This window comes from Scyliorhinus canicula, chromosome 21, assembly GCF_902713615.1.
Source record: "Scyliorhinus canicula chromosome 21, sScyCan1.1, whole genome shotgun sequence".
NCBI lineage: Eukaryota > Metazoa > Chordata > Chondrichthyes > Carcharhiniformes > Scyliorhinidae > Scyliorhinus > Scyliorhinus canicula.
Window position 1 is genome coordinate 56,919,830 of NC_052166.1, and position 26,328 is coordinate 56,946,157.

Here is a 26,328-nt window from a genome sequence, read left to right on the forward strand (position 1 = left end):
CCACGCCCACATGTTCTGGTCTTGCCCCAGACTTGTGGAGTACTGGACAGCCTTCTTCGAGGCTATGTCCAAAGTGGTGGGGGTGAGGGTGGATCCATGCCTGATAGTGGCGGTCTTCGGGGTTTCAGACCAGCCAGATCTATTCCTGGGGAGGAGGGCGGACGCCCTTGCCTTTGCCTCCCTGATCGCCCTCCATAGAATCCTGTTTGGCTGGCGGTCAGCAGCACCGCCCAGAGCTGCAGACTGGCTGTCCGACCTCTCGGAATCTCTCCAAATGGAGAAAATCAAATTCGCCATCCGAGGGTCGGACGACGGCTTCCACAGAACGTGGGAGCCATTCATGCAATTGTTCCGGGACCTGTTTGTGGCCAACGTACAAGAGGAAGAATAGTCGGGTGGCCAAGAATCAGGGGGAAATGGACGGGAATCGGGGGAAGGTAGCCGGGGGGGGCTGGGTGGGGGGGGGGGGGGGGGGGGGGGCTACGGGTTCGTTATGAGGGTTTGATGATTAGCTAAGGCCCAAAACCAAACTGTAAATAAATGCCTATAAACATGTGCCTCGGCCATATTGGGGAATGTAAAATATGTATGCCGGCTAAAGGGGGCGGCCACAGTTGTTATTACGAAGATGCTTACCTGTAAATATACATGTTAATTTTTGCGTGTTTTTTTTTCTCTAATAATTTTAATAATTTGTTATTTGTTCAATATAAAATATGAAAACTCAATAAAAAACATTTAATAAAAAAAAAAAGTAATTCAGACCCTACCCCCAGTTATCCTTTTGGATTTATCGTAGTGACATTTCTGTTTATGAAAGAAAGACTTGCATTTGTATGGCAGCTTTCACAACTTCAGGGTGGCTGTCCCAAAGTGCTTCATAGCTAATGCAGTACCATTGAAATGTAGTCACTGTTTTAATGTAGGAAACGATTACCATTTATTTACCTTGGAAGAAGGATGCAAAACTAGCTCAGGAACTGATGAGGAAATTGAGCATAAACCTCATAACCATTGTCTTTGTGTTAGCGACATTAAATGACAATGAACATCTTCAATTAATAGCTCTATGAAGGGAGCACATGATTGAATGGCAACTTGTGATTTACCTTGGATATTGGGATAAAAAATGTATAATGTGGAGGTATCCCTGCATTGCTACTTTTAATATTGGTACATTTCCATTTAATGTTCCTGTATGTTTTTTCAGAAGTGTGCTTTCTGGCAAATATTCAAAATGTCCTGAATTATGTTGCCACTCACCTGAATTTTCCCCTGCTATACTGCTGTGGTGTTTATGCGGTGCTTGATGGCCATTTGATCAATTCCTTTTTGGTGCTTCATTTTCCAGTTTGGTGGAACTATCGGATGACATCTTGAAGTTGTTGATGGAACTCGTGTTCCGTTTAGTGTGTAGTGGTGAGCTGAGCTTGGCCCGAGTTCTACGAAAAAATATTTTGGATAAAGTAGATCAGAAGAAAACTGTGAAATACGCTAGTTTGATGAAGCCGTTGGCTGCACGAGGGGTTGCCGCAAGGTAAGAGTTGTATGCATACTTAAAGAAATATATATATCTTGTGCTGTTTTCTGCAAAGCGAGTTGTAAATTTGTCAATAGTGAGCAAAGAAATGAATAAGTATCTGTGCATGTTAAGGAGTGTAAAATCTGTGGAGACGTATCTGTGATCAGCACCCTCAGTAATATAAATAACCAGATGGAAATTGGCAGCATCGGAAATATATTTGTTGGGGGAAAATAGGGGGAATACGGTGAATGAAACCAGAATCTATTTTGTCCCTATGACTTCCTGTAACCCTTGGGTTAATGCCTTTTTGTTCCTCATGCAGGCCGGGAACCCTTCATGACTTCCATAGTCACGAGATTGCTGAGCAGTTGACACTGTTGGATGCCGAGCTATTCTACAAAATAGAGGTCATTATCTGAAAGGGAATGTTTCTGTGACAGTCTTAACAGATCAGTGCGTTTTTGTGGGTTGAGTTGACATGAGATTAGCTGTCAAGTGAAACACAACTGTTCCATGTATCTAAACTGCTGAAGAAACAGCAAGCCTGTTTGAGATAATTGCAAGTCGAGGGTTCACTTCAGCATAAGAATAGAATCCAATTAACAGAAATGAATCTTAATCGACGTTTGCAGTCAGACAAGTGAGCAACAAGCAGCAGTCTCTGCTTCTACAAAGAGCTGTACAAACAATTGACTTGAGAATATGATTGATACTGATCTTGTCTTGGTTTGGGGAGAGAGGGTATAATAGCGAACACAGGATTGTCTGTCAAAGCACTTCCAGGGGGCAGTACCCAAAAAGGAAACTAAGACGAGCTGTTCCTTGCCCTATCTTTGGAACCAAGGGTGCTTCATGGTACTGATCTAATAAATATGCTGCAAATTGTTTGCATTTCTTCATCTCCTTTTTCTATCATTAATGACAGATCCCTGAGGTTTTACTCTGGGCCAAAGAGCAGAATGAAGAGAAGAGTCCAAACCTAACTGAGTTTACAGAGCACTTCAACAACATGTCCTATTGGTGAGGATGAGGCACTATTTCTCTATATCTAAATAGTCTGAACCAAAATTCTGATTTTTCTTGGAAGACAACTGAGTGGTGGCTTCTCCAGAGACTTGGATCGTTCTCCCCGTGTCTGCGTGGATTTCTTCCGGGTGCTCCGGTTTCCTCCCACAGTCCAAAGACGTGCAGGTTAGGTGGATTGGCCATGCTAAATTGCCCTTAGTGTCCAAAAGGTTAGGGGGGGGGGGGTTATTGGGTTACGGGATAGGGTGGAAGTGAGGGCTTAAGTGGGTTGATGCAGACTCGATGGGCCGAATGGCACCTTCTGCACTGTATGTTCCAATATCAGCCATACTTGAGAGCAATGAAGAAAGTTACCTTATTATTAACCATCACTGCTTGCTATTTAAACTTTCAACAGGCAATGTGCTGTATTTAAACAAGCACTGCTGTGGAATTAAAACACCATTGGAGGTGACCCTTAATGTACAGTAACAGTTGGCAACTTACAGAATACACTCCTTGAAGATAAATATTCATTTGACTTCCATGATTAACTTAAAAACAGTAACATTTGGTGTCAGAAATAGTTGGATTTTAATATTTTTAAGGCTGAGATTTAGAAGGCACTTAATGGTGGAATTCAAATGATTGTTATAATTGGCATAAATTATATTTCCAATCTCATTTATTTTGCAAAATTCAAAAAATAATTATCATCGTCTTTTTATGAACTTTGTCATTTTGTTTCTGAAAGTTGAACATGTCCTCTACCTTCTTTTCAAACTTGGCATTCATCTCCTTTCCCATTGTTTTCCAATTACTATGTATTCGACTGGGGGCCAAATATTGCAATGTTAACATTTCACACTAGGAGAATGCCAACACTTTGCAGCTGCACTGTGTCCAAAGAATGCTTACCACAACCACAGTAGAGATTGACGTTTGAGTGCTAGCATATATCTCTGCAGTCAACCCCTGGTGACAGCAATATCTCCTCTAAACCTTTTTTTGTAGTGTGTAGTGTAGTGAAGAGGATTGGGACAGCTCTCTGAAGCTGAGAGTGACAGTCCAGAATGTGATGTTGCCTGCCTGGTGCCCAGGTTTGGGACATCTCCTTTGGGCTGAAGAGGAACCTTTAGTGAGAGGGAAGGATCCTGTGGCCATGGTCCACATAGGTAGCACCAGGAAGGCAGTTCTGCTCAAAGAGTATGAGCAGCTAGGGGCTAAATTGTAAAGCAGGACCTCTTGTTAATCTCTAGATTATGACCTGAACCACAAGCAAATTGGAGTAGGGTAAATAAGATTGAAGAGTTGATGTGTGGCTCAAAGATTAGTGTGGGAGAAATGGGTTTTCATTCCCGGTCACTGGCATCATAATTGGAGAAAGTTAAATCTGTACTATTGGGATGGTCTTTACCTCATTCTGGCTGAGATCAGTGTTCTGGTGAGCTGGCATTTATTGCCCTTGGGGAAAGTGGTTGAGAAAGCTGCAGCCCTGGATCTCTGCAGTCCATGTGGTGTAGATACACCCACAGTGCTGTTGGGGAGGGAGTTCTGGGCTTTGACCCAGCAACCGTGAAGGAACAGTGTTATATTTCCAAGTCAGGATGGTGTGTGGCTTGGAGGGGAACCTCCAGGTGGTACCCCACGCACCTGCTGCCCTTGTCCTTCTAGATGGTAATGGTCGTGGGTTGAGCTTTGTGTTCCTGCAATACATCTTGTAGATGGCATTCTGCTGCAACTGTGCGGCAGTGGTGGAGGGAGTGAAGGTTTGTGGACAGTTTTCCAATCAAGTAAACTGCTTTATTGTGCATAGTGTTGAGCTTTTACTGGAGCTACACTCATCAAGGCAAGTGGAGGAATATTTCATCCCACTCCTCTCTTGTGCCTTGCAGTTGGTGGGCAGGCTTTGGGAGTCAGGAGGGTGCATTACTCTCTGCAGGATTCCTAATCTCTGACCTGTTTTAGTAGCCACAATATCTGTGGCTAATGCAGTTCAGTTTCGAGAGATGGAGAAGTCGAGGAAGGGAAAAGTCTGAAATAAGCCATGGGACAAGGGATGGATGGAAATTGGAGGTAAAGATTACATTTTTCAGTTCAGGATGACAGCAGAAAATGGGGGACACTGGAAAAAGTAAGGGCCAAAGGATGAGATTGGGAGGAGAGATGGGGTTTGAAAGGCTATTGCTATCGGAAATTATTCCACTTTGTTATTCTTGACATCTGAAAGAGAGAAAATTATTTAGTTAAGAGAAGGACTTCAGGTGGTGTTATGTAGGGGAAAGACGTGAATGAGGTGGCTCCAGCTACACTTTTTCCCCATTTCTCTTAGTTCCAGGGGATATTTTCCTTTTCAAAACCTACATAATAAATGGGATAAGGATCCTGTATAGGGGAAATGCCCAGAAATGTTGGGGGTGGGGGGGTGAGGTGCAGTGGTTAGCACTGCTGTCTCGCGGGGCCAAGGACCCGGGTTCGATCCTGGCCCCGGGTCACTGTCCGTGTGGAGTTTGGATATTCTCCCCGTGTCTGTGTGGGTCTCACCCGCACAACCCAAAAATGTGCAGGGTAGGTGAATTGGCCATGCTAAATTGCCCCTTAATTGGAGAATAAAAGAATTGGCTACTCTAAATTGTTTTTATAAAAAGAAGTGTCGGGGTGGAAAAGGCAGACAGTAGATGTTAGTTGACGGAATTGGAGACCTCGCTGAGCTTGTCGGCAGGAAGCTCCAGCCACTCCACTCATGGCCGAGATGCTTTTGAGTAACGTGGGGAATAATTTGGTAAACACTGGCGGGTTATATCGGAGGACCTCTGGAAATCAATAGGAGAGGCCTTAGACCCCATCCAAGTGGCACTGGAGAAGACTAAAGCAACTGTGAAAGCCCATGATAAAAGACATGGAAGTGGCCCATTTGAGACAGTGACCAGTTTGCCTCACTGCAAGCGAAGATGATTGTGGTGACCAGGAGGCAAAACATTTGAATTATGGGGCTACCAGAGGGGATGGAGTGTCCACGACCACAGTACTTTGCAGAGATGTTCTGGAAGATGGTGGAGGAGGGTGGATTCATGTTCCCTCATATGTTGGGCGTACACTCTGGCAGAGGATCCTCCGCATGTAGCAAAGAGGGAGAGTGGATTCTAAAATGGGCGAGGGAGTATCAGGACTTCAATTGGGAAGGCCACGCCATCAGATTTTACCAAAATGTGGGAGAAGAGCTATTGAAGAGGGCTGAATTCAGCAAAGCCAAGGCAGCCCTGTACAAAGTGGAGTTCAATTGTGGTGTGGTGTACCCTGTGTGGCTCAGAGTGACTTTTGAGTGAAAGGACTATCTATTTGATGCACCAGGAGAGGCGGACTCCTTTGTAAATGGTTGGGCACGGTGTGATTGAGTTTTTTTGGATGTTGAGGACGGTTATGTAATTGTTGGGGTTCCATGTTTATTTTTGCATTTTCCTGCTCTTGTTGGGGTTGAATTTTTATAGTTTGAGCTTGGGTTTAAGGTTCAGTTCCATGTGGAGTTCTGATTGTTATGAAAATATATAGCTCCCTATTGGAATGCAATGGTTTGAGGTTTTACTATTTTGTTGTTTGTCATTATTTTTCTTCACTCCTCTAGTTGGGAGCCTCCTTGCTAACCTAAGAGTTAGCTAACAGAAGCAGTGTTGAAGGGTTGATTGACTTCAGTTCATTATAGTAGTTTTTTTAGATAATGAGCTTGGGGTTCTTGCTTTATTTAGGTTTGTTAGAAGTAGATTTTAGTCATTTGTATTCACCTTGCTGCTATCTGTATGGGTATAGTAGTATCCGAGGGCAAGGACAAGGGGGTGGGGGTAGTTTGCTGACACTGCAGATTGTTCTTTGATTTGGGGCAATTTGATCACTGTCTCTAATGGGCCACTTCCATGTCTTGTGATTTGGTTTGGTGGTCATCTTAGGTGGGCCTAGTTTCTGTACCTTTTATGTATCTGTTGGGTAATCACTCTTGCTGAAAATGGCCGACTCCGGATTGAGGGGGGGGGGCGTTGGGAAACCCCAATTCATTTGGTCACCTGGAATGTCGGGGTTGAAAAGATCAAGAGTGTTTGCTCACCTTTAAATTCCGACATGGTGTTTTTGCGAAAGAATCATTTGTGGGTCAGAGACCAGGCTGCAAAACGGATGGGTGGGACAAGTCTTTCATCCAGGCTTCAATGGCAGCGCACGATGGTACAGCAATATTAATTAATAAAAGGGTTCCGTTTTCAGCTGCTGAGATCTTGGCTAACCCCAATGGCAGACATGATATTGTTTGTGGTTCTTCGGCAGGTACTCTGGTGGTTCTGGTTAATATCTATTCTCCAAACTGAGACAATAATGCTGTGCTGTACTTAGATCAGCTTATTTTGGGTGGGGACTTAAATTGTGATCTGAACCCAGTTCAAGCCCAAATCTTTGACTCCATCAGGGGTGGCCAGAGTATTGCTGTTTTTCAAGGAACAGATGGGGAGGGTGGGGGGTTGCAGTGATTGTGATTTTTCACCATACCCTGCACTTTGTTGATTTTTGGCACTAGTCAGGTACTTCCCAGTGTCTGCCATCGAGATTGGACATGGCCTTATTAGTGCCAAGAAATTTTGTGGGAAGTCTTTTGGTGAGCAATAAGGGAGGAGATTATTGTGGCATGGCTACAAAGCGAAGCCGAGCAGAATCTCCGGCGGCAGCGCACCCCTCCTTGATGAACTCGGTGCATTCTGTGCTCAGTTCGAGCAGGTAACCAGCAGCCCCGGACACACCCAAACCCTCCATCACAGCTTCCAAAGTCAGATTGGACTTCTTGAAAGTGAACCCTCGGAAGGCGATGGGCCCAGACGAGGTCCCTGGTCATGCGCTCAGATCCTGCGCGGGCCAGCTGGCAGATGTATTCGCGGACATCTTTAACCACTCCCTTCTCCGTTCCGAGGTCCCCACCTGCTTCAAGAAGACCACCATCATACCGGTGCCAAAGAACAACCAGGCAACGTGCCTCAATGACTATCGTCTGGTAGCCCTGACATCGATTGTAATGAAGTGCTTCGAGAGGTTGGTGATGAGGCACATGAACTCCATACTCCTAGAATGCCTAGACCCACTACAATTCTCATCCCGCCGCAACCGGTCCACAGAAGATGCCATCTCCTTGGCCCTGCACTCATCCCTAGGGCATCTCGACAACAAGGACTCCTACATCAGATTCCTATTTATTCACTACAGCTCCGCCTTCAACACCATAGTCCCAGCCAAGCTCATATCGAAGCTCCAAAACCTAGGACTTGGCTCCTCACTCTGCAACTGGATCCTCGGCTTCCTGACACATAGACCACAATCAATAAGGATAAACAACGTCACCAACTCCACGATCATCCTGAATACTGGGACCCCACAAGGATGCGTACTTAGCCCTCTACTGTACTCCCTATACAAACACGTCTGGGTGGCAAAATTTGGCTCCAACTCCATCTAGAGGTTTCCTGACGAAATGAGCATAGTGGGTCGGATCTCAAACAATGATGAGTCAGAATGCAGGAGAGAGAGAACCTAGTCGAGTGGTGTAACAGCAACAATCTCTCCCTCAATGTCAGCAAAACTAAAGAGCTGGTCATTGACTTAAAGAAGCAAAGCACTGTACACACCCCGGTCAGCATCAATGTGGCTGAGGTGGAAATGGTTGACCGCTTCAAATTGCTAAGTGTGCACATCACCAAAAATCTGTCCTGGTCCACCCACGCTGACGCTACCACCAAGAAAGCTCAACAGTGCCTATACCTCCTCGGGAAACTAAGGAATTTCGGTATGTCCACAATGACTCTTGACAACCTTTAAAGGTTGTCATCATGGAAAACATCCTGTCTGGCTGCAGCACAGCCTGGTATGGCAACTGTGTGGCCCAAAACCTGTAAAAATATTACAGAAGGGTGAACACAGCCCAGTCCATCATGCAAACCCATCCACTGACTCCATCTACACATCCCGCTGCCTGGGGAAAGTGGGAAGCATAATCAAAGACCGCTCCCACCCGGCTTACTCACACTTCCAACTTCTTTCATCCCAGCTGTGGAAGGGGAGAGGAGTTGGAATCCCCATTGGGCCCGGTGGAAATGCATTGTTGATGCAGACTGGTAAAGCTCCTTGCCTGCATGGTTTCCCATTGAATTTTGTAAGATATTGGCGGAGCAGTTGGTACCTTTAATCCTAGATATGTTCAATGATTATTTATTCCAGGGTTCATTTCCCTCTACCCTCACACAGGCCTTGATTCTCAAGAAAGACAAAAGACCCAACTGAGTGGGTGACCTATTTCACTCTTAAATGCAGATGATATGTTACCTGCCAAGTGCTGGAGCTCTGCTTCCCAAAGATCGGAGGTGATCGTTTCCCTAGATGCTGAAAATATATTTGATAGAGTTGAGTGGAATATATTTTTGAGATTCTTGGGAGGCTTGGATTTGCACCAGTTTATCTCCTGTATTCGACTGTTACATAGGGCCCCCACTTCAACATAAGCTTTAGGGCCTCTTGTTTTCAACACCATGTCTGAGATACGCAATATTGATTTGGCTCCATGTCCACTGGTGGCCATTTTTGGGATATCAGAATCAGCGGTGCTGCAGAGGGGGGTGAAGGCGGATGTCCTCGCCTTCGCCTCGTTAATAGCCCGGCGACGAGTTCTGCTTGGGTGGAGACCTTCCGCTCCGCCCAGTGCCTTTGCCTGGTTTGGTGACCACCTATCTTTCTTGCATTTGGAGAAGGGTAAGTAAACCATTAGAGGGTGGGTAGATGGGTTCTATCGAAGATGATAGCTATTAATTTCCTTTTGAAGGAGCTGGTACTGTCAGCTTAATTTAGCTTTTTGGCGCTAAGGTAATATGTGCTTTTGCTTGTTAGTCTCATTCTTGTGTAACTTTGTTTAATTATTTTGTATGATTTTGATTATTATGAATATTTTTTAATAAACATTTTTTTAAACTCCAGAGGGGAATGATGGGAAGGATCTTCAGACCAAGTTATTTGCGTGTGTGTGTGTGTGTGTGTGTGAGAAGAGAGATGGAGGGTTTTGATAGATCTGTAGAGAAATGCCTGACTTCAAATCATTATCTTCCCATAGCAGTTTTTCTGATGGAGAACTGTGACAGCAAACCCATGTTCTATTCACTCCACAGTATTCTCTCCGCCCCTAGGTTTATTCCAAAAATAGTTTGTTGGACTGCCAACTCAATCAGCTATCACAAGTTGATGTGGCCAGAAGACATCCCACTTGGTGTCGTTGCTCAGGCATTTTCCTGCAAGGGTTCCATTTGGGGAAATCTGCTATTCCCCCCTCCCCCACATATCACCCTAGGGTCAACCCTTGGTGCGCCAGCAGTTGAGACTGGCTAATTGAGATATCGCCAGTGGATCTGGAAGGTTCTGCTCTGTATAGCTCAGCAACATGATGCATTCACCCAAGGGGTCATGTCAACTGTTATGGTGGGGGCGACAAATGGGTTTTCACTTTAGTGATCACTTCCACAACCCCTCCTGCCTCTTAATGGAACCTGAAAGCTGATTGTTGCATTGTCCTGAGTTATGATAGTGTATTTTAAGTTCTTAAATTCTCTTGCTGTCTTTCAGGGTGCGCTCAATAATTATTCAACAGGAGAAAGCACAAGATCGGGAACGGCTGCTCCTAAAGTTCATTAAAATTATGAAGGTCTGTAAACTGGTACAACTGATAAACCATATTCATTCTAACCAACCCATTGTTGTTAGGATCATTAATACTGAGTTGCAGGACTCTTTATACACAAATCTGGCTGCATATATTAGCATATCTTGCAGCTTGGGTGATGGTGCGGCTGCTGAAGAACTAATCCAAAACAAAGTGCAGTTATATGAATGTGAATTAAATGCGTGTAGGAGGGACTTTGTCTTTTTTATGTATGTTGGCTCTCACTTTTATTTTGAAATGAAAATCGCTTATTGTCACAAGTAGGCTTCAAATGGTTACTGTGAAAAGCCCCTAGTGGCCACATTCCGGCGCCTGTTCGGGGAGGCTGGTACGGGAATTGAACTGTGCTGCTGGCCTGCCTTGGTCTGCTTTAAAAGCCAGCGATTTAGCCCAGTGTGCTAAACCAGCCCTTGAAGAGTAAGAAACTGGTAAAAATGGCAACTAGAAATTTCCAACAAGATGGAGAACGTGACACAAATCAGACTGGATTTCTCTTGCACTAATCGGGATGAAAATATTCTCAGTCAGGGGAGGAGTGGTGGTGGTGGGTAGGATGAAGTCTGTTCTTTACAGAAATATCCATTTAGGCATGCAGCTTGCAAATCCTTGCAGCATCTGCTGAAATTCGTCCTTTTTCCTTTTCAGCACTTACGCAAACTGAATAATTTTAATTCGTACCTGGCTATATTATCTGCGTTAGACTCGGCACCCATCCGTAGGTTGGAATGGCAGAAGCAGACTTCGGAGGTAAGGCCCTTCCTGTGTCCTTCAGGCTTTTTTGCGCTTTAATTCAATTTAACAAATGAGTATGGAACAAAATGTCCAGCTTCAATCCTGGCAATGACAGGTTTATCCATAAATTTGAGCAAAATGCCTTTAGGGGCAGCACTGAGCTATATTTAGGTATGTTGTCATTCCAAATTTATGTGGCTGCCTGAGTATCATATTTGTATGGCATCTCATGAGTGCATAGTTTGGTGTATTTCAGTCTAGAAACCCGATTTGTTTTTAAAAAAAGGGGGATACTTTGGAAATAAAGGGATAATTTACTATTTGCCGCATCCCACTGGATAGCTGATAGAAATGTCAGATGAAATGCTGTTCACCCCAGATTTGAGGTTGATGATGTGTATGATCAGGGTATGGTAAAGGCACTTGACTAGTGTTCATCCCAAATACATAGCAGCTGAGAATGGTTAATATTGTCACTGATTGCCATGCGGGAAAAGAAGGTGCCCCACTGTCACCCTTCACTGTGAGAAACACGGAGCTCCCTGAAAAATAATTGAACCATTGCCAAATTATTCAACAGCAAAAAGTAAACCTGACCAGAGAATAAGCAACCAGAGCTCCATGATAATAGCACGAGCATTTTCAGTAAATGCAGTGCGCTGATTTAGAGTTACTTCTAGTGCACCGACTTGAGTTTACTATAAATAAAGCAGGGCTACATCTGCATCTGTTGTATGCAGCTTAAAATACGTGATAATTATACAGTAATGTTTTGCAGCTATGAGTTTAGTTCACTTCATTGAACAGCGTCTCTGTCATGTTTCGCTTGTCACCACCACTAAATTAAGCAGCTCTGAAGGGAAGAAACCATTAATGTTGGCAGTCTGAAATAAAAAAGTGTGTAGGACGTGCACAACCGATCGATCTGAATCCGAGAAATAAAAGCTACAAATTCTGTTGGGATTTGCAGCGATTTTTAAAAAATCTTTAAATGTACTGGAAAATTGTAAAGTTCTCTCATAAAATTGAGGTCCACAGACTTTGTTTTACCAGATCTCAAATTTTCTCCCTTGCAATAGAAAAATTGATTTGATTTCTCAAAATATAGGTTTGAAAATTTGTTTTCTGAGATATTGCCAGGTAGGTGTAAAGATATGAGAAATCTGCAGCCATGGGTCATCTGAATTCACAAATTTCCACCAACTTACTTGCCTTTTAATTATGCTTTTGTGTGGGATCAAAGTTGGATCAAAACTGCTTACACTTGGGTCTAAATAGCCTCCAACTGTCCACGCCAGTCTGCTTAACTAACATGCTTTGAAATTGTGAATTAAATTGAACTTTGAGAGGAAGGTGGCAGTGAATGAAAAGTAACAATGAAAAAGTTACAGAAAATAAACTTTGAAAGATTGGAAGGAAGTTGAAAACGAAAAAAAAAAATGATTGATGGGCATTTATAGCAGAATTGGTAAATTGAACAAAGGTTTATAGAAAGAAATTGAGCTGTGACTTGGTGACTAGCTCATCTCTTTACGAAGTATCTTGGATAGAGATTTCGATTAAGAAGCAACCGGTGACAAGTCAGTCTGGTGCACGACGAGGATTTGGAATCTGCAACATCATGGTACTTGATACAAAGTGAGCTGTTCTGTCTAGATCCTTTCACTATGCTGAAAGTAGATGCTTGCCACGTAGCTGACAAAACTGAGGCTTGGCACAGCAGCTGCTAGACAGTGTTGTGGAAAAGTTGCTTGAGACCATATGCTTGTGTGTTAAAGGGCCTGTGTCAACCATGTTTGCACTGCCGAGATGTAACTGTTATTGCCAAATCTTTGCAGCAGTAATGGTAAAAGCACAGTTTAGTGAGGGTTGACCAGCTATGATCAAAGGGATAATGAGAGCATTCCTCGGGTGAGCCTCCTGCTCATTCACATAACCGGAGTGTTCCTTGTACCTTCTTGCCTCACAAGCTAACAAACTGGTTGTAGCTCCCATGCGACTCTTGGTTTGTCAATTCTCTAAAAAGCTACGAATTATTCTCCTGGGAGTGAGTGCAGTGTTTGACGAGAGATAGATGTAAGTGGGGTCTCATTTAGGAAATTGGCCCCAGGATATTACACCTGCTAAAGAAAAATTAGAATTTAGTCCATGATCCATAGTGGACTCCATTTTCTGGTGGGTTTTTATTTCTTGGAACGGGAACTTGGTTACCGAGGTTTGGTCGCCTTTTAGACAGGATTGGTTCCAAATTAGAAAGCTTGCTTTAACAGGAGGACCACATTTCTGCCTCCCTCTACACCTCTCAGTGGCATTTCTCCTGGTTGATCACAAACGTCACCAAACACAACCTGGTAATTGATGGGTCCCTATAGGGAGAATGCGAGCTTACACCATAGTAGAATCCCTGCAGTGCAAAAGGAGGCCATTTGGCCCATCGAGTCTGCACCGACCCTCTGAAAGAGCACCCTACCGAGCCCAGCCCCCCACCCTATCCCCATAACTCCACCAAACCTGGACATCTTTGGAACACGGAGGGACTTTTTTTTAGCATGGCCAATGCACCTAACCTGCACATAATGCAGAGAACTGTGGATTTCTCAGTCAGTTGTTTTGGAGGTTGTTGAGCAGTTTTTGCACTTGTCTGGCATCTATCTGATTAAAGCAGATGTAAGCTGAACTAACAAGAAAGACTGCAATGGAAGGGGTTTGAAAAATAGCCAAAGTACAAGTACGCTGAGAAATAAAACAAAGAAGCTTCTGATAATTGCGCGATATTCAGGTGGATTAAAAAGTAGAAAGTGCTTTTTAAAAAAAAAACTATAAAGAAAACTTGAAATAGAAAAACAAATATAAATATGTGAAATGGGTTTAAATCGAATCCATGCTCAAATAGACATCACTATCTTCACTACAAGATTAAACAAATGCAGTATAAGCCTTAAATATGGGATTCATGAGATGTGTTTTGGTTCCTTTAATGTCACCAGACATCTCCTGCAGAGAAGAACTAGTGACATGTTCCAATTACTGTAACCCAAGGTTCATTTAGTTCACCGTCTATCATTCTGGTAGTTGCATAATACATTGATAAAGGAGTTGTTAACTAATATCGCAACAAATCTCCATCAGTTGATCTAGAGCTGACTGAAACATGAGCCAGGGGTGGAGAACGTTAGGAGTCATGGGTCCAATCATCTGTTCCTGCCAAGCATGCCTCACTTAGCATAGGTCATGTCATTCATATATCCGAAAATGATATTTTCCAAAAGAAAATTATCCAGTTTCAGGTTTTGAATAAATCTATGCTCTCTGTTTCCATCATCTTCTTGGGGATATAGATTTATGTAGATATTTATATAAATTTGTCACTTGCTCAGTTACATTGTGTTTCTGCAGGTCAATTTTGATTTCCCCCCCTGTCAAATGCCAGTTGCATCCTCTGGTTCTACTGTTCTGGATTCTGGATATGGTGAAGTAACTTGTTATGGTCGACATTATCTAGTCCTTTTAGAATCCTAAGAACGGCAGTCTTTTCTCCTCCACTTTCTCTGTTCCAGTGAAAACATGTTCAGTTAACATGATCACAATCCAGTCTCTCCATCCCTTCACTTACTCTGGGTTCTCTTTTCAATGTCCTTTTAATAGTTAGTCACCTTTTTTATAAACTTGTAACACCAAAAATTCTTACTGCTACTTGTGACACATTTCACCTTTTGATAAAAGCATGAAGCCCAAATCTTCGAAGAAGGAGTTTCTGCAGGGAGATTTGATGGATACCTGACTTTGGAGGTTCCCACCAAACTTCATATCAGAATTCAGTTTCTGCTAACATGTTAAACATGCTTAGTATCCTGCTGATTATTGGATCATTGTTTTCTATTTGCTACTATCTTTTGCCTCGACATAACTGATACTCCTTTCATAATTAAGTTTACCCTACAATGAAATCCCATGTCCCTATCCAAAATTATAGAGGATGGCCAAGGGCTCTGAAAACCATTAACACTTCCAACTGGTTTCTGCTCGTGACTGTAGGATTGCTTGACAAGCTAACTTTGACCATTTTATTCACAGGGTCTAGCTGAGTACTGTACACTCATTGATAGCTCCTCTTCATTTCGAGCATATCGAGCTGCTTTGGCGGAGGTGGAACCACCCTGTATACCTTACCTGTGAGTAATGGAATGGGGTGTGTTCTGAAGGATGAATGGGGTCTCAAAATAAAAATTAATACACCTGCCCACGGCGAGTGTGGATTTGCTGGTTCAAACGGTGACTAGTATGTAGCATCTGGAAGCAACAGGCATGTTTGTTGCTCATCTCTGGGGAAAATCTGCTATTTAGGGAAAATTTAATTAAGAGTTGGGGAACATTACTAGTATTTCAATTGAGCAACAGGTGACTTAATTGTTCCTGGACATGTTTGTAAATGAAATGAAAATCACTTGTCACGCGTAGGCTTCAATGAAGTTACTGTGAAAAGCCCCTAGTGGCCACATTCCGGCGCCTGTTCGGGGAGGCTGGTACGGGAATTGAACCGTGCTGCTGGCCTGCCTTGGTCTGCTTTAAAAGCCAGCGATTTAGCCCAGTGTGCTAAACCAGCCCCTATAACCGTGTCCATGTGTGCACCGCCAGTACCTGGAAGAAACCATGCTTCACATTCGAACTAATCAACATCCTTTAATTATATTTAACTAAGTCTTTATAGTTACATACCCAAGGCAGATGATTGATATCTCCACAGTGGCACTTGAGAGCTGCTATTAGGCTGTTGATCGATGTTTCTCGCTATGTCTGCACACTCCTCATGGTGACCTGACCTCGCCACAAAGTCCCATAATAGCTATTTCCTTCTCCCTCCACCCACTCCTCTCTGAATAACGCCATTGGATCTCCTAAATCTCCCTGAGAGGGTGGAAAGGGCCTTAGTTTAATCTCTCATTCAAAATATGGTACCTCCAACTGTCCAATGCTCCTTCGCTAATGCACCCAAGTGACAGTTTATATGCTAAAGTCTCTGGAGTGTGACTTGACCCCCTGACCTTCCAACTGAGGCAAGAATACCACCCGCCCTGTGAAATAAAATGTGCGTTGAATGATGCAACGCATGGAATTTCCAAATCAAAACTCTTATGAAACTCCTCCGCTGTTGTAAAATTATTAGATAGCTATCCAACACTCAGTACTGGAATGAGTAGCAATTTCTTCCAAATAAATTGGGAATTCTTTTGGATCCCTGCTCCAAACTCTTCCCTAAATACCAACCCTATCTCTTTCACAACAACAAATGCTGGACAATCACAGCAGGTCTGACAGCATCTGTGGGGAGAGAAGGGAGCCAATGTTTCGAGTCTGGATAACTCTTTGCCTTTATTAACCCAATCTCTTTCCCTGGCAATTATCTGAGAGTAAGACACTCTTGAGATTAACAAAGCCTTGGTGTCACACAAGACCCTGGGATGAACTTCCAACCTCATTCATGCCATTACTAAGATCATCTATTTCCACCTCCATAACTTCAACCCTGCCTGAAACCCTCATTCATGTTTTTGTTACCTCTAGATTTGATTATTCCAATGCACTCTTGGTTGGCCACCCTCTCTATAAACGTGGCATCTAAAACTTTGTTGCACATATTTCACCTTGCACCAAGTCCTGTTCCTTTTTTGCCCCAGAGCTTGTTGACTAACATTGGCTCCCAGTCAAGCAATGCCTTAATTTTAAAATTCTCATCTATGTTTTCAAATTCATCCATGGCATTTCCCCTCCCAGCTCTCTCTCATCTCCAGCAGCCCCACAGCCCTTTTGTGATTTCTGCATTCCTCTAATTCTGGCATCTTGTGCATCGCTAATTTTAATTGTTCTACCATTGGTGACAGAACCTTCAGTTTCCAGGACGCAGTCTCGGGAATATCCTCCCTACACTCCATATCTCTACCTCACTTTCCCTCTTTAAACCGACTGCCACCAAACATTTGCTCATCTTCCTTAATATTACTTTGTGACTTGGTGTCATACTTTGTTTTTAATGCCTCTGTGAAGTGTCTTGGGGTGCTTTTATTACTTTAAAGGTGCTATGCAAATATCTATTTGTATATGCATTCCCTGTTAACTCCTTTCATTATGTTTCTATGTCTAAGTTTATAATAGAGACAGTGTCTCTGCCAACAAGAGAATATAATTAGTGTTTCAAGTTTACATAGGCAATTTCCATTGTAAACATGGACATTGCCCGTATTTATATATTTCTAAAGCCCCATGTGTGACTGAGAGATGAGGACTGAATGAAGTCTGTCAGCAGTTATTCTCTGCCTTGTAACCCTGGTGCATTGGAAGACTATAATTAATCTCAATTCCATGTGCTTCATCGCTGGAGATCAATGTTTCTTTGTATGAATCTACAAATGTGCATCTAAGAATGATTAACTCACTGGGTTTCTATTTGCTTTGGTCAGTGCTAACTATTAATCATGTGCTTACCAGCAACTATTTGATCCCATTCACCACCAAGAGCAAATTAAAACTATCTTAGCTCAACCCTTGTAAATGTGAATAGAAAATAGTAACAACCACTAACTTGGGGTTAGTTAACTTGACAATTCATTGTTATGGATTGCAAAATGCAAACATGAAATTGTACTAGACATCTGCAAAAACTTTGTAAACTCCTGCCAGGAACAGAATCCTGTTCCATTTCTTAGCTTGAAGCCACACTCGTGCAGATTCTGATCTTGACTATTTTGTTTCTATAGGGGCCTCATTCTACAGGACTTGACCTTTGTACACCTTGGCAACCCAGATCTAATTGATGGAAAAATCAACTTTTCTAAACGATGGCAACAGTTTAATATCTTGGATAGCATGCGACGTTTCCAGCAAGCGTAAGTGTTCATGAGCGCTAATAGTACTGAACTTCCACAAATATACACAACTTCACTCTGGATAGAGGCAAACTCGTTATTATGGATCCACAGTAATAGCTACATAACTACTGTTTTATATCCAAGATACCATGATGCAGTTTTTTTTTTTTAAATGTTTTTTTTTCTTTTTAGCCAATTTGTATTTTTACATGCTATTGTTTCCCAAGAAGCCAACAAACTGCCTTCTCCAGTCAGGAGCTGCAGAGCAGACTGGAGTGATATTCTTTCCCTTCCTTGAGGGAAAGATGATTTAGTTGCATTTCATAATCTATCTGACCGCATGGCTAAGATAAAATTCTTGACATGCACAGCATTTCACCCATGAGCTCATGTACCGTCTCTTTGCCGGGTGTCTTCAGAAAGCCATGAGTCTTTCATTTCAAAGTCTTGCCATTTCTCTCTCTTTTATATTCTCCTCCCCCCCCCCCCCCCCCCCCCCCCCCCGGCAAAACATGCGTAACACAGTGAAGATTCTGATAGTGAAAATAACTTTCTTTACTTTTCGTTTCAGTCATTATGAACTAAAGCGCATTGATGACATTGTTACGTTCTTCAATGACTTCAGCGACCACCTAGCAGAGGAAGCACTTTGGGAACTATCATTAAAAATCAAACCGCGCAACATTCAGCGACGGAAAACAGAACGTGAAGAGAAAACTTAGGATTCAACAGTGAAGGCTAAACCTTAAATGGCAGCTAATGAACCCCATTTAGTGACTTACCTTGAGCTGCGGAAGCCAGTTCATGCCAGTGTGCTTCACCTTTTGGAGCTTTGTTTTTAAACAAAATCATAGAACAGGTGGAACCACTCTAGGGAAACGTTCCAAGTTTTATGCCATTGCCTGCATTCAATTTCCTTTCCTACCATCCGTGCCAAGCTGTTTTTAAGAGTCCGATGTTGGACCCATTCATACAGCTCACTTTAACTGGCAGACCCAAAGTGGCCTGCGGATAGACTCTGCTTTGGAGATTATTTTGACATTGTTAGGTACGACAGTTCACTCACTGATCGTGGACTTCTGTTTATAGAGTAACAAATAGTGGTACTAGCAATTGCACAGGAAACCTTAAAATATAATTCTGTACTGTAGGAGAAAGACTGGCTCACTGTAAATACCAGAATACTAGTTTGATGTGCTGTACTAAATTTTTTTCTTATTGCATGAGTATGACAGCCAGCAATTGAGGATTTTTTGGAAAAGGCAAACTAATTGTACATAGAGACTGGAAGTGTTTTAGCCAGGCTGGTACTGAATGGCTGGGATTGCTCCTAACCATTGTTCAAAGTCATCAATTAGCAGACTCTCATAAGGTGTTAACACATGTGGTTGTACATTTTGTGCATGGACTCTGCGATATGAGGTTTTAAAATGTTAAGCAGAGTTTTTTTTTTAAAAGGACTGTCTCTTTTTTTGTTCACGGTTGAGAATTGAGCTGCAGTTGACCATTTTCAGTAAAGGGAGAAGGTTCTGAAGTTGAGACTGGAGGTTTCTGTACATAGTCTACAAATTAACTCTACAAATTAACTTTTCAAAGCAGTAGGATTGTCTACAGAGTTTGACTGATCAACTCTTAGTCAGTGAATTCACCTCTATTTACCAGGTCTTCATATTAACTTGTGAAAAGTAGATGCTGCTGGGAAGAGTGTCACCCTTGCTGCTTTAGGTTGTTAGGCAAACGTTTGAGTTATTAATGTTGTCTAAGTCTGTACATCTAGAAAGGGAATCTGAAACCATGTTTGATTAGTTGATGACAATTATTTGTTCAACCTGAAATGTTTCCTTCCTGCATTTAAGGGAATGGAAAGTGGCCCTCAATAATGATGTAGTACATTAGTTTAGGTAAGGAAAATAACGCACTTGTACGTGCAAAAGTCAATGTTAATTATTTTCATTGTCACCATGCTGACTCTAAATTATCGTATAGATTTAAGCAGTCAGCATTATTAGTCTTAACACTTTCACAGACTTGGAACAGTAAGGAAACACAATATAGTTGATAATGCAGGATACCTTGAAATATATTAATGTCAGACATGTTATTGTTTTCTCAGAGGGCAGTGTTTTAACTTGACCTCTAACAAAATCATCTTTCGGTGTTGTTTTCACTGCAGTTCCTGAGCTCCAGCAGATCATTCAGTTTGCAAGCCAAAGGTATATTTGATGAGTGAATTGAATGCCTGTTGTATGAAAGCCAGAATCTGCTTAAAACGGTTGTTAAATAACACACCTTTATTTCAACTAACATCTTGCCCCATTGCAACCCAGAAATTTCAAAGTCAGCAAAGTGTAGTAAGTTTCCTAAGGTTCAGTCAAATTATGAATTGTAAAAAGAATTATTGAAATTATTTTTTGTTACATGAATACTGATGTGGTGAAGTGGCTAAATCCAGTCTGTAAGCTTCAAATTCTTAAGTCCTGGTATACATTGTTGTTTCACCTATACTAATTAGAAGCATGCAGGGCCTGTCCTCACTACCAGGTGGGTGACACAAAGTTTGGTTATGCGAGCACATTGTGCCCATTAACTGATTCAGAATTCAGAAAGCATGTTGAGGAAGAAAACATTTTTGCATTGAGATAAGTCCATAGAGTGATGTGATGACAACTTGTGTCGCTTATGCTGTTACAATAAGTTTTTAAAAAATATATCACCTGTATGAGTTTCACTCGTGTGCAGGCCCAAAGGATTTCCTTTTTGCTCAATTTGCTAACCTGCAATTGGCTAAAGTGGATAAAAACTATCCCCCACTGTGTGGTCACAACAGATTGTCATAAGAAGTGTATCATCCTCTGCTAAAGTTAATGGAAAAGGGTGGTATGAGTATAAATCAAAGAAACTCTTAATCTTTGTGAACAGCGAAATATGCCCCAAGTTGTCCCGAGTAGCCATTTTATGGCCTCCGTCAGTTACAATTGCGTTTAATCGAGCTGGCAGAGATAAATTTTGTTACAGACTATCAAAATAAGACATTTGGGCAGTTTTATACATGAATGTTGATTTCTGTCTTTACTAAATCATTAGCTAGAGCAAAGTACCATTCCTAGGAAAAGAATTTCACAATTGTCAAATTATTGATAGTCTGTAATCCCATATTACAAACCATATTATAACTGACATCACCTGGGCATCAGAGTTAACATTTGGACACGATTTCCAATTAGATTGCATGTTTTGTCACAGAGTACCTGTGATACAATTAATATATGGGCATTTGAAATCCGGTCTGCTGACTTAGTTAACCTAAAATTTGAAATCTCCAGTGAAATAATTTACTGCCTTTGTTTCTTGGCCTGCATGTTAAATGGATGGCATAAAGGATTGATTCGATTTTTGGTATTCAGCTTGCTTTTCAGTCTGCAAATCCTTAAGCCTGAAAAAATCCTAATCCTATACCAGCAGGAATTGGAAGTTTCGTACTTCATTGGGCTGTTTCTTGAAATTCTCATTATAAATGATGTGTTATCAGATTGTGCAAAACTCCTTTGATGTCCATCCACCTCCTTCAAAAGTAACAACTGTAGCAATTAGATTTGCAATGAATCTCCAAATACTTGGTCATTCAACATTGTACTTTAGTTGCTGGTATAAAGTCTGAATTAGAGAAGCATTGGAGTGGGCAGCGTCTATCTATCTTGTATTATATTCTTAACCATCACCTATTTGACGTCATTATCATAGTTAGTGGTCTGACATCGGCAAGTTCGGACTCGATTCTTCCTTCTCCAAACCACTCAGTCTTGTGCTTCTCTTTTCCACATGATCTCCCATTTTTCAGGCAGTCTGGATATATCTCTCATTTACTCCCTCTTGTCACTATGTTTTCATCAGTTCTATCACAGTTGTATAATCTATTAAATGTTTTTTTTCATTGTAACCTCACTGGCTTCTCCCATTAGCCATCTTCTATAATTATAAACCTTATAAATTGTCTCTCCTGATTCAACTTGAGGGCAATTAGGGATGGTCAACAAATGCTAGCCTTGCCAGCGACAGTCGTATTCTGTGAAAGAATAAAACTGTTCCTTATTTACCAAAATGCTCATTTTTACCTACATTCCTAGAAGCTTTCATAATGTTCATCTTGCTCACAAGGATTTACATTTCATAGCCTGAAAGCTGCAGGAGTGGATAGTCTGCCAACGACTAGTCAATTCATACTTGTTACTAAGACTTTGTCATCCACACCTCCCATGACTTTCACTAGCTAAGCTGCCAGCGTTTACTCCTGGTAATGGAAGACAAAACTGATTTCATTCTTCCAATTTCAATCTGAACCCCCTGCACTTTTCGCAAGAAAGTACTCCACCCCCCCCCCCAATGTAATGTTAATATTTCACATAATTAAAGATTGATGAATCATTAAATCCTGGGATATCAGTTGTGCCCTCAGATTACCAGAGTTTTGATTTCCCAGCTGTGCCCATGCACTATTTTAATCTAGACCTTTTAGTGTGTGTGTGTTTGTTCCAACAGTGAAAATTCACAATAGTGAAATTTTCACATACCAGTAAATGACACAATATTTACAGCATGATAACAAGTGAAATTATTTTGATCATGTTAGCCCATGTAAATAACAGTGCAATGATGTATAATTGTGCCTCTAATGTTTGATTTATGGGATAAATCTTTTGGGTTAAAATGGAAATGTGTGCTATCTCCCAGTCTAATTGTCCTACATTAGATACACCGCTGCCCCGGTGTTTAACTTTGTAAAATGGACGGGCAGCACGGTGGCCTAGTGGTTAGCACAACCGCCTCACGGCGCTGAGGTCCCAGGTTCGATCCCGGCTCTGGGTCACTGTCCGTGTGGAGTTTGCACATTCTCCCCGTGTCTGTGTGGGTTTCACCCCCACAACCCAAAAATGTGCAGAGTAGGTGGATTGGCCACGCTAAATTGCCCCTTAATTGGAAAAAATAATTGGGTAATCTAAATTTATAAATAAAAAAAATAAAAAACTTTGTAAAATGGTACATCAACTCAAATCTGACTTGGTTAGGAACATACTTGAATTCAGATTTTTGACTTTTGTGGAGCAATTTTCCTAGTCTTTCTCTGAAATCTCATCCATATGGGGCAGAATTCAGTTGGCTTGATCCCATTGGTTTATAGTGTGATAATGACAAAAGCCCTTACAGAGCAGATTAGTTTTTGTTTCTCCTTTTCAATGAGATGATGTCCCAAGTGCTTAATATTTTTGCCTTCTAAGTAACGAAGCTCTCCTGTTGAGTGGAGTTCAAATGATAGCTGAAGTTGAGGTTCAGTTCTGCTTTTCTACTCTAAATAACTAAGTAACAAGGTCCATATGCGTTTAATAACATTTTTTATTTTTCTTCTGTCCAGCCAGGTAAAAGTATTTCCTATGGAAAATTTATTCAGAAATGGTATTGTAGTTTGCTGAATTAAAGGAACCACAAACATCTTGAATTGTTCAATTCTCATTGCACACATGTTTGGAGGTTTTCGATGATTTTTTAACAAGTGCAGTGGTTAGAAATGTATATTTTTGTTTTCAGCCTTACTGGGCCTCCATCTTTGAGTAACATCCAATAACAGGGAAGTTAGTGATCTAGATTGGCCTATCTTGAGTGAATTGTGCTGATCAAAAGATATTTATTTGTTCATTGCAGTGGAGAACTAACCCAATTCTATTTCAGCAGTATTTTCAATTGACGATCAGCCTTTTAACATAACCTGAAACTTGCAAGAGCCTTTAACAAACTGTTAAAATATTAGGTGGATGTTAAGGCTTGTGAGAATTCTTTTGAGTAGAATTTTGTTCAATTACATAGAAACAAATAGGCGTTAGGTATTGTAAACTCCAGCTGAATGGAATGTATCTTTGGCAGTCAGACGTGTCCCCTAAAATTTGCATAATCAATTGATTGTTTGACTGGGTTTTGGATAAGGGGTTATCTATTGGTGACTAGTTTATAAAGTGAGAAAGCTGAAGTGCACTGTACAGAAGAGATGAACTGATGTAAACTATCTTGCCCATCCCCCTGCCCCCACCTTTTGTGTTCATTTGGCCTGCTGGAGAAGGCAATTGTCATTTTTGTGTTTCTCTGCTGGCAAGATTAAAAAATATAAAGCTGAGTAAAATGAGTGCAAGTTGTTGAAGAAAGTAGGAGTGCATGTTCGAGCTGGGTGGAATACTTTTGTTTTAAAATAGGATACACCAGTAAATTGGATTGGATTAAATAGGATTGGACTTCCAGGTTTGAAAATATTTTGCTTAAAAAGTAAGCACAATGCACTTGGGGAAGCAAATTAATGTTAAATCTGAAGTGGTAACCATTTGAATTTGTGCTGACTCACTGATGGATTATTGACAGCCTAGAAACATGTCCACTTAACTTTTGAATAGTACTTTTATGTGCATTGTTTTCTTTATGTTGCCAAACTAGTAACAATACAGCATTTTTTGTGTATATACCAACATTTTATATATATATATAGATATATTAAAAAAATAACCTGAAGAGCCATTTTTTCTGATTTTAATTTTTCTTTTTAGTTTTGAATAAAAGGGAGCACAGGGCATTTCCACATACAGGACCACCCACTGAGACCTTACCAAAGCACCTTACGTTATGATTTTGTGGTGTGGAACTTGACACCAGCTACAGTTTAACACACAGGAGTAGGTCACTTTAAACATGCTGCAGTTATAATTATGCTCAAGATTGTGTGTAATTGGAAAGCTTATGCCACGGCACCTGTTAATAACCAGCTGACTTGGGGACTAAGTAAATGGAATGTCTCAAACTCTTAATTACTTAATTGATTTGTTTTTAAATTGGTTCAGACCACATGGTGGCTGCTTAATTTTGGTGTGGGTCCCAGTTAAATTAAACTAAGTTGGTTAACTGTGATGCAACTAATACGAGTAATCAAAATGACTTATTTTCTAGTCTTGAGCAGATGTGTTTAAATTGAATCGTGTTATCTTATTGTTGAAATGGTGTGTTGTACTAATTGCTCAAAGAATTTAGAATTTGTCAAAGTGCCCTAACCTCCTTGAAGAAATTCTCCCAGAGTCACAGCCTAACACTGCCGATGCCGGCCTCATCTTTGCTTGAGTATTACTTGTATATTCTAAACTGTCATGTTCCTGCAACCATTTCAGATGTGTAACTTTTTTTTATATAAATAAAGGCTAACATTCATGTTTACAGTGCATGCAGCAGACTGCAGATTAAAGAGACAATCAAATTCAGCGGGAACCTGGTGCCTCTTCATTTCACAGAAGTGCAGAGTTGAATACTGGGGGGGGGGGGAAGTAGAACTGGATGCCATTGCTGCTCATTTTCACTTGGGTCAGAATGTGTAAGCATTTGGCTCTGATATTCTGCTGGCCTGTTGCCAAACTCCAATTTTTACAGCCCATTGTATTTTCTTCTTCCTCTGGTCTGCACACAAAAGATAGTGCTGTTTAAAAATTCCACATTATTTGGACCACCAATGCATATATGAAGGAGCCACAGCAGCTACAATTAATGTTCAAGGTATAGATTGTGTTCTGATTCAGGATTTCCCACAGCACAAATAGTTCTTTGCAGTGCTCAAATTTGTAAGAAATCTAATTTGTACTGGAAGTGGTTGCACTCTCAGGAATCTGAAATCATGAATCACTTTATCACAACTAATCTCCACATGTCTACTTTCAGCATTGTTAAAATTGTTTTAGTATATTTAGAACAAAAATATCCAGCATTATCAACTACTTTAAACTGTCCCTTATCTTTAAAGAGTATTGTGAAATTTATTCCCCCCCCCCCCCCCCCCTCTTGAATCTGCAACTGGAGATCAACCTTTATGCTTCGAAGACTGAGGACCTACTTCAGGCACCTCAGCACTGGGGAAGTACCACCAGCGATGCTGTTACAAGATCCTTGATATCGCAAGAAAGGAGGTCCAACAATAAATAACTCGTCTAACTAGCACCCAAAAATTGCAATAGGGAATGCTCAAGGCCATTCTTTATCCAGCAACAGGCAAGACGATGACAAGGAAACAGGTTGGTGTGTGTGTGGCTTAGAGAGGGGAAGTACTTTCACGTAGAACAGTACAGGCCCATGATGTTGCGCCGACTATTTATCTTAATTTAAGATCAACCTAACCTACACCCCCTTCAATTTACTGCTGTCCATGCGACTGTCTGAGAGTCGCTTAAATGTCCCAAATGACTGACTCCACCACCTCTGCTGGCAGTGCATTCCACCCACAACTCTGTGTAAAGAACCTACCTCTGACATCTCCCCTATACCCTCCTCCAATCACCTTAAAATGATGTTGCCTTGTGACAGCCATTTCCACTCTGGGGGAAAAAATCTCTGGCTAGGCCCCTCTATCCATGCCTCTCATCACCTTGTACACACCTGTCAAGTCACCTCTCTTCCTCCTTTGT

The 26,328-nt window shown here is 41.5% G+C and overlaps 1 protein-coding gene across 1 annotated transcript in view; it reads left to right on the forward strand.

The window, feature by feature from the left end:
- LOC119955682 (rap guanine nucleotide exchange factor 1-like) overlaps window positions 1–25,137 on the forward strand; it is a 207,799-nt gene extending 182,662 nt beyond the window's left edge. Inside the window, 8 exon segments of the mRNA XM_038782122.1 lie at window positions 1,352–1,537; window positions 1,848–1,932; window positions 2,451–2,545; window positions 10,163–10,241; window positions 10,905–11,006; window positions 15,066–15,163; window positions 17,744–17,872; window positions 18,426–25,137. Of these exon segments, the coding sequence (XP_038638050.1) occupies window positions 1,352–1,537; window positions 1,848–1,932; window positions 2,451–2,545; window positions 10,163–10,241; window positions 10,905–11,006; window positions 15,066–15,163; window positions 17,744–17,872; window positions 18,426–18,576 (925 nt within the window). The 3' untranslated portion in view covers window positions 18,577–25,137.
- Window positions 25,138–26,328: the final 1,191 nt, after the last annotated feature.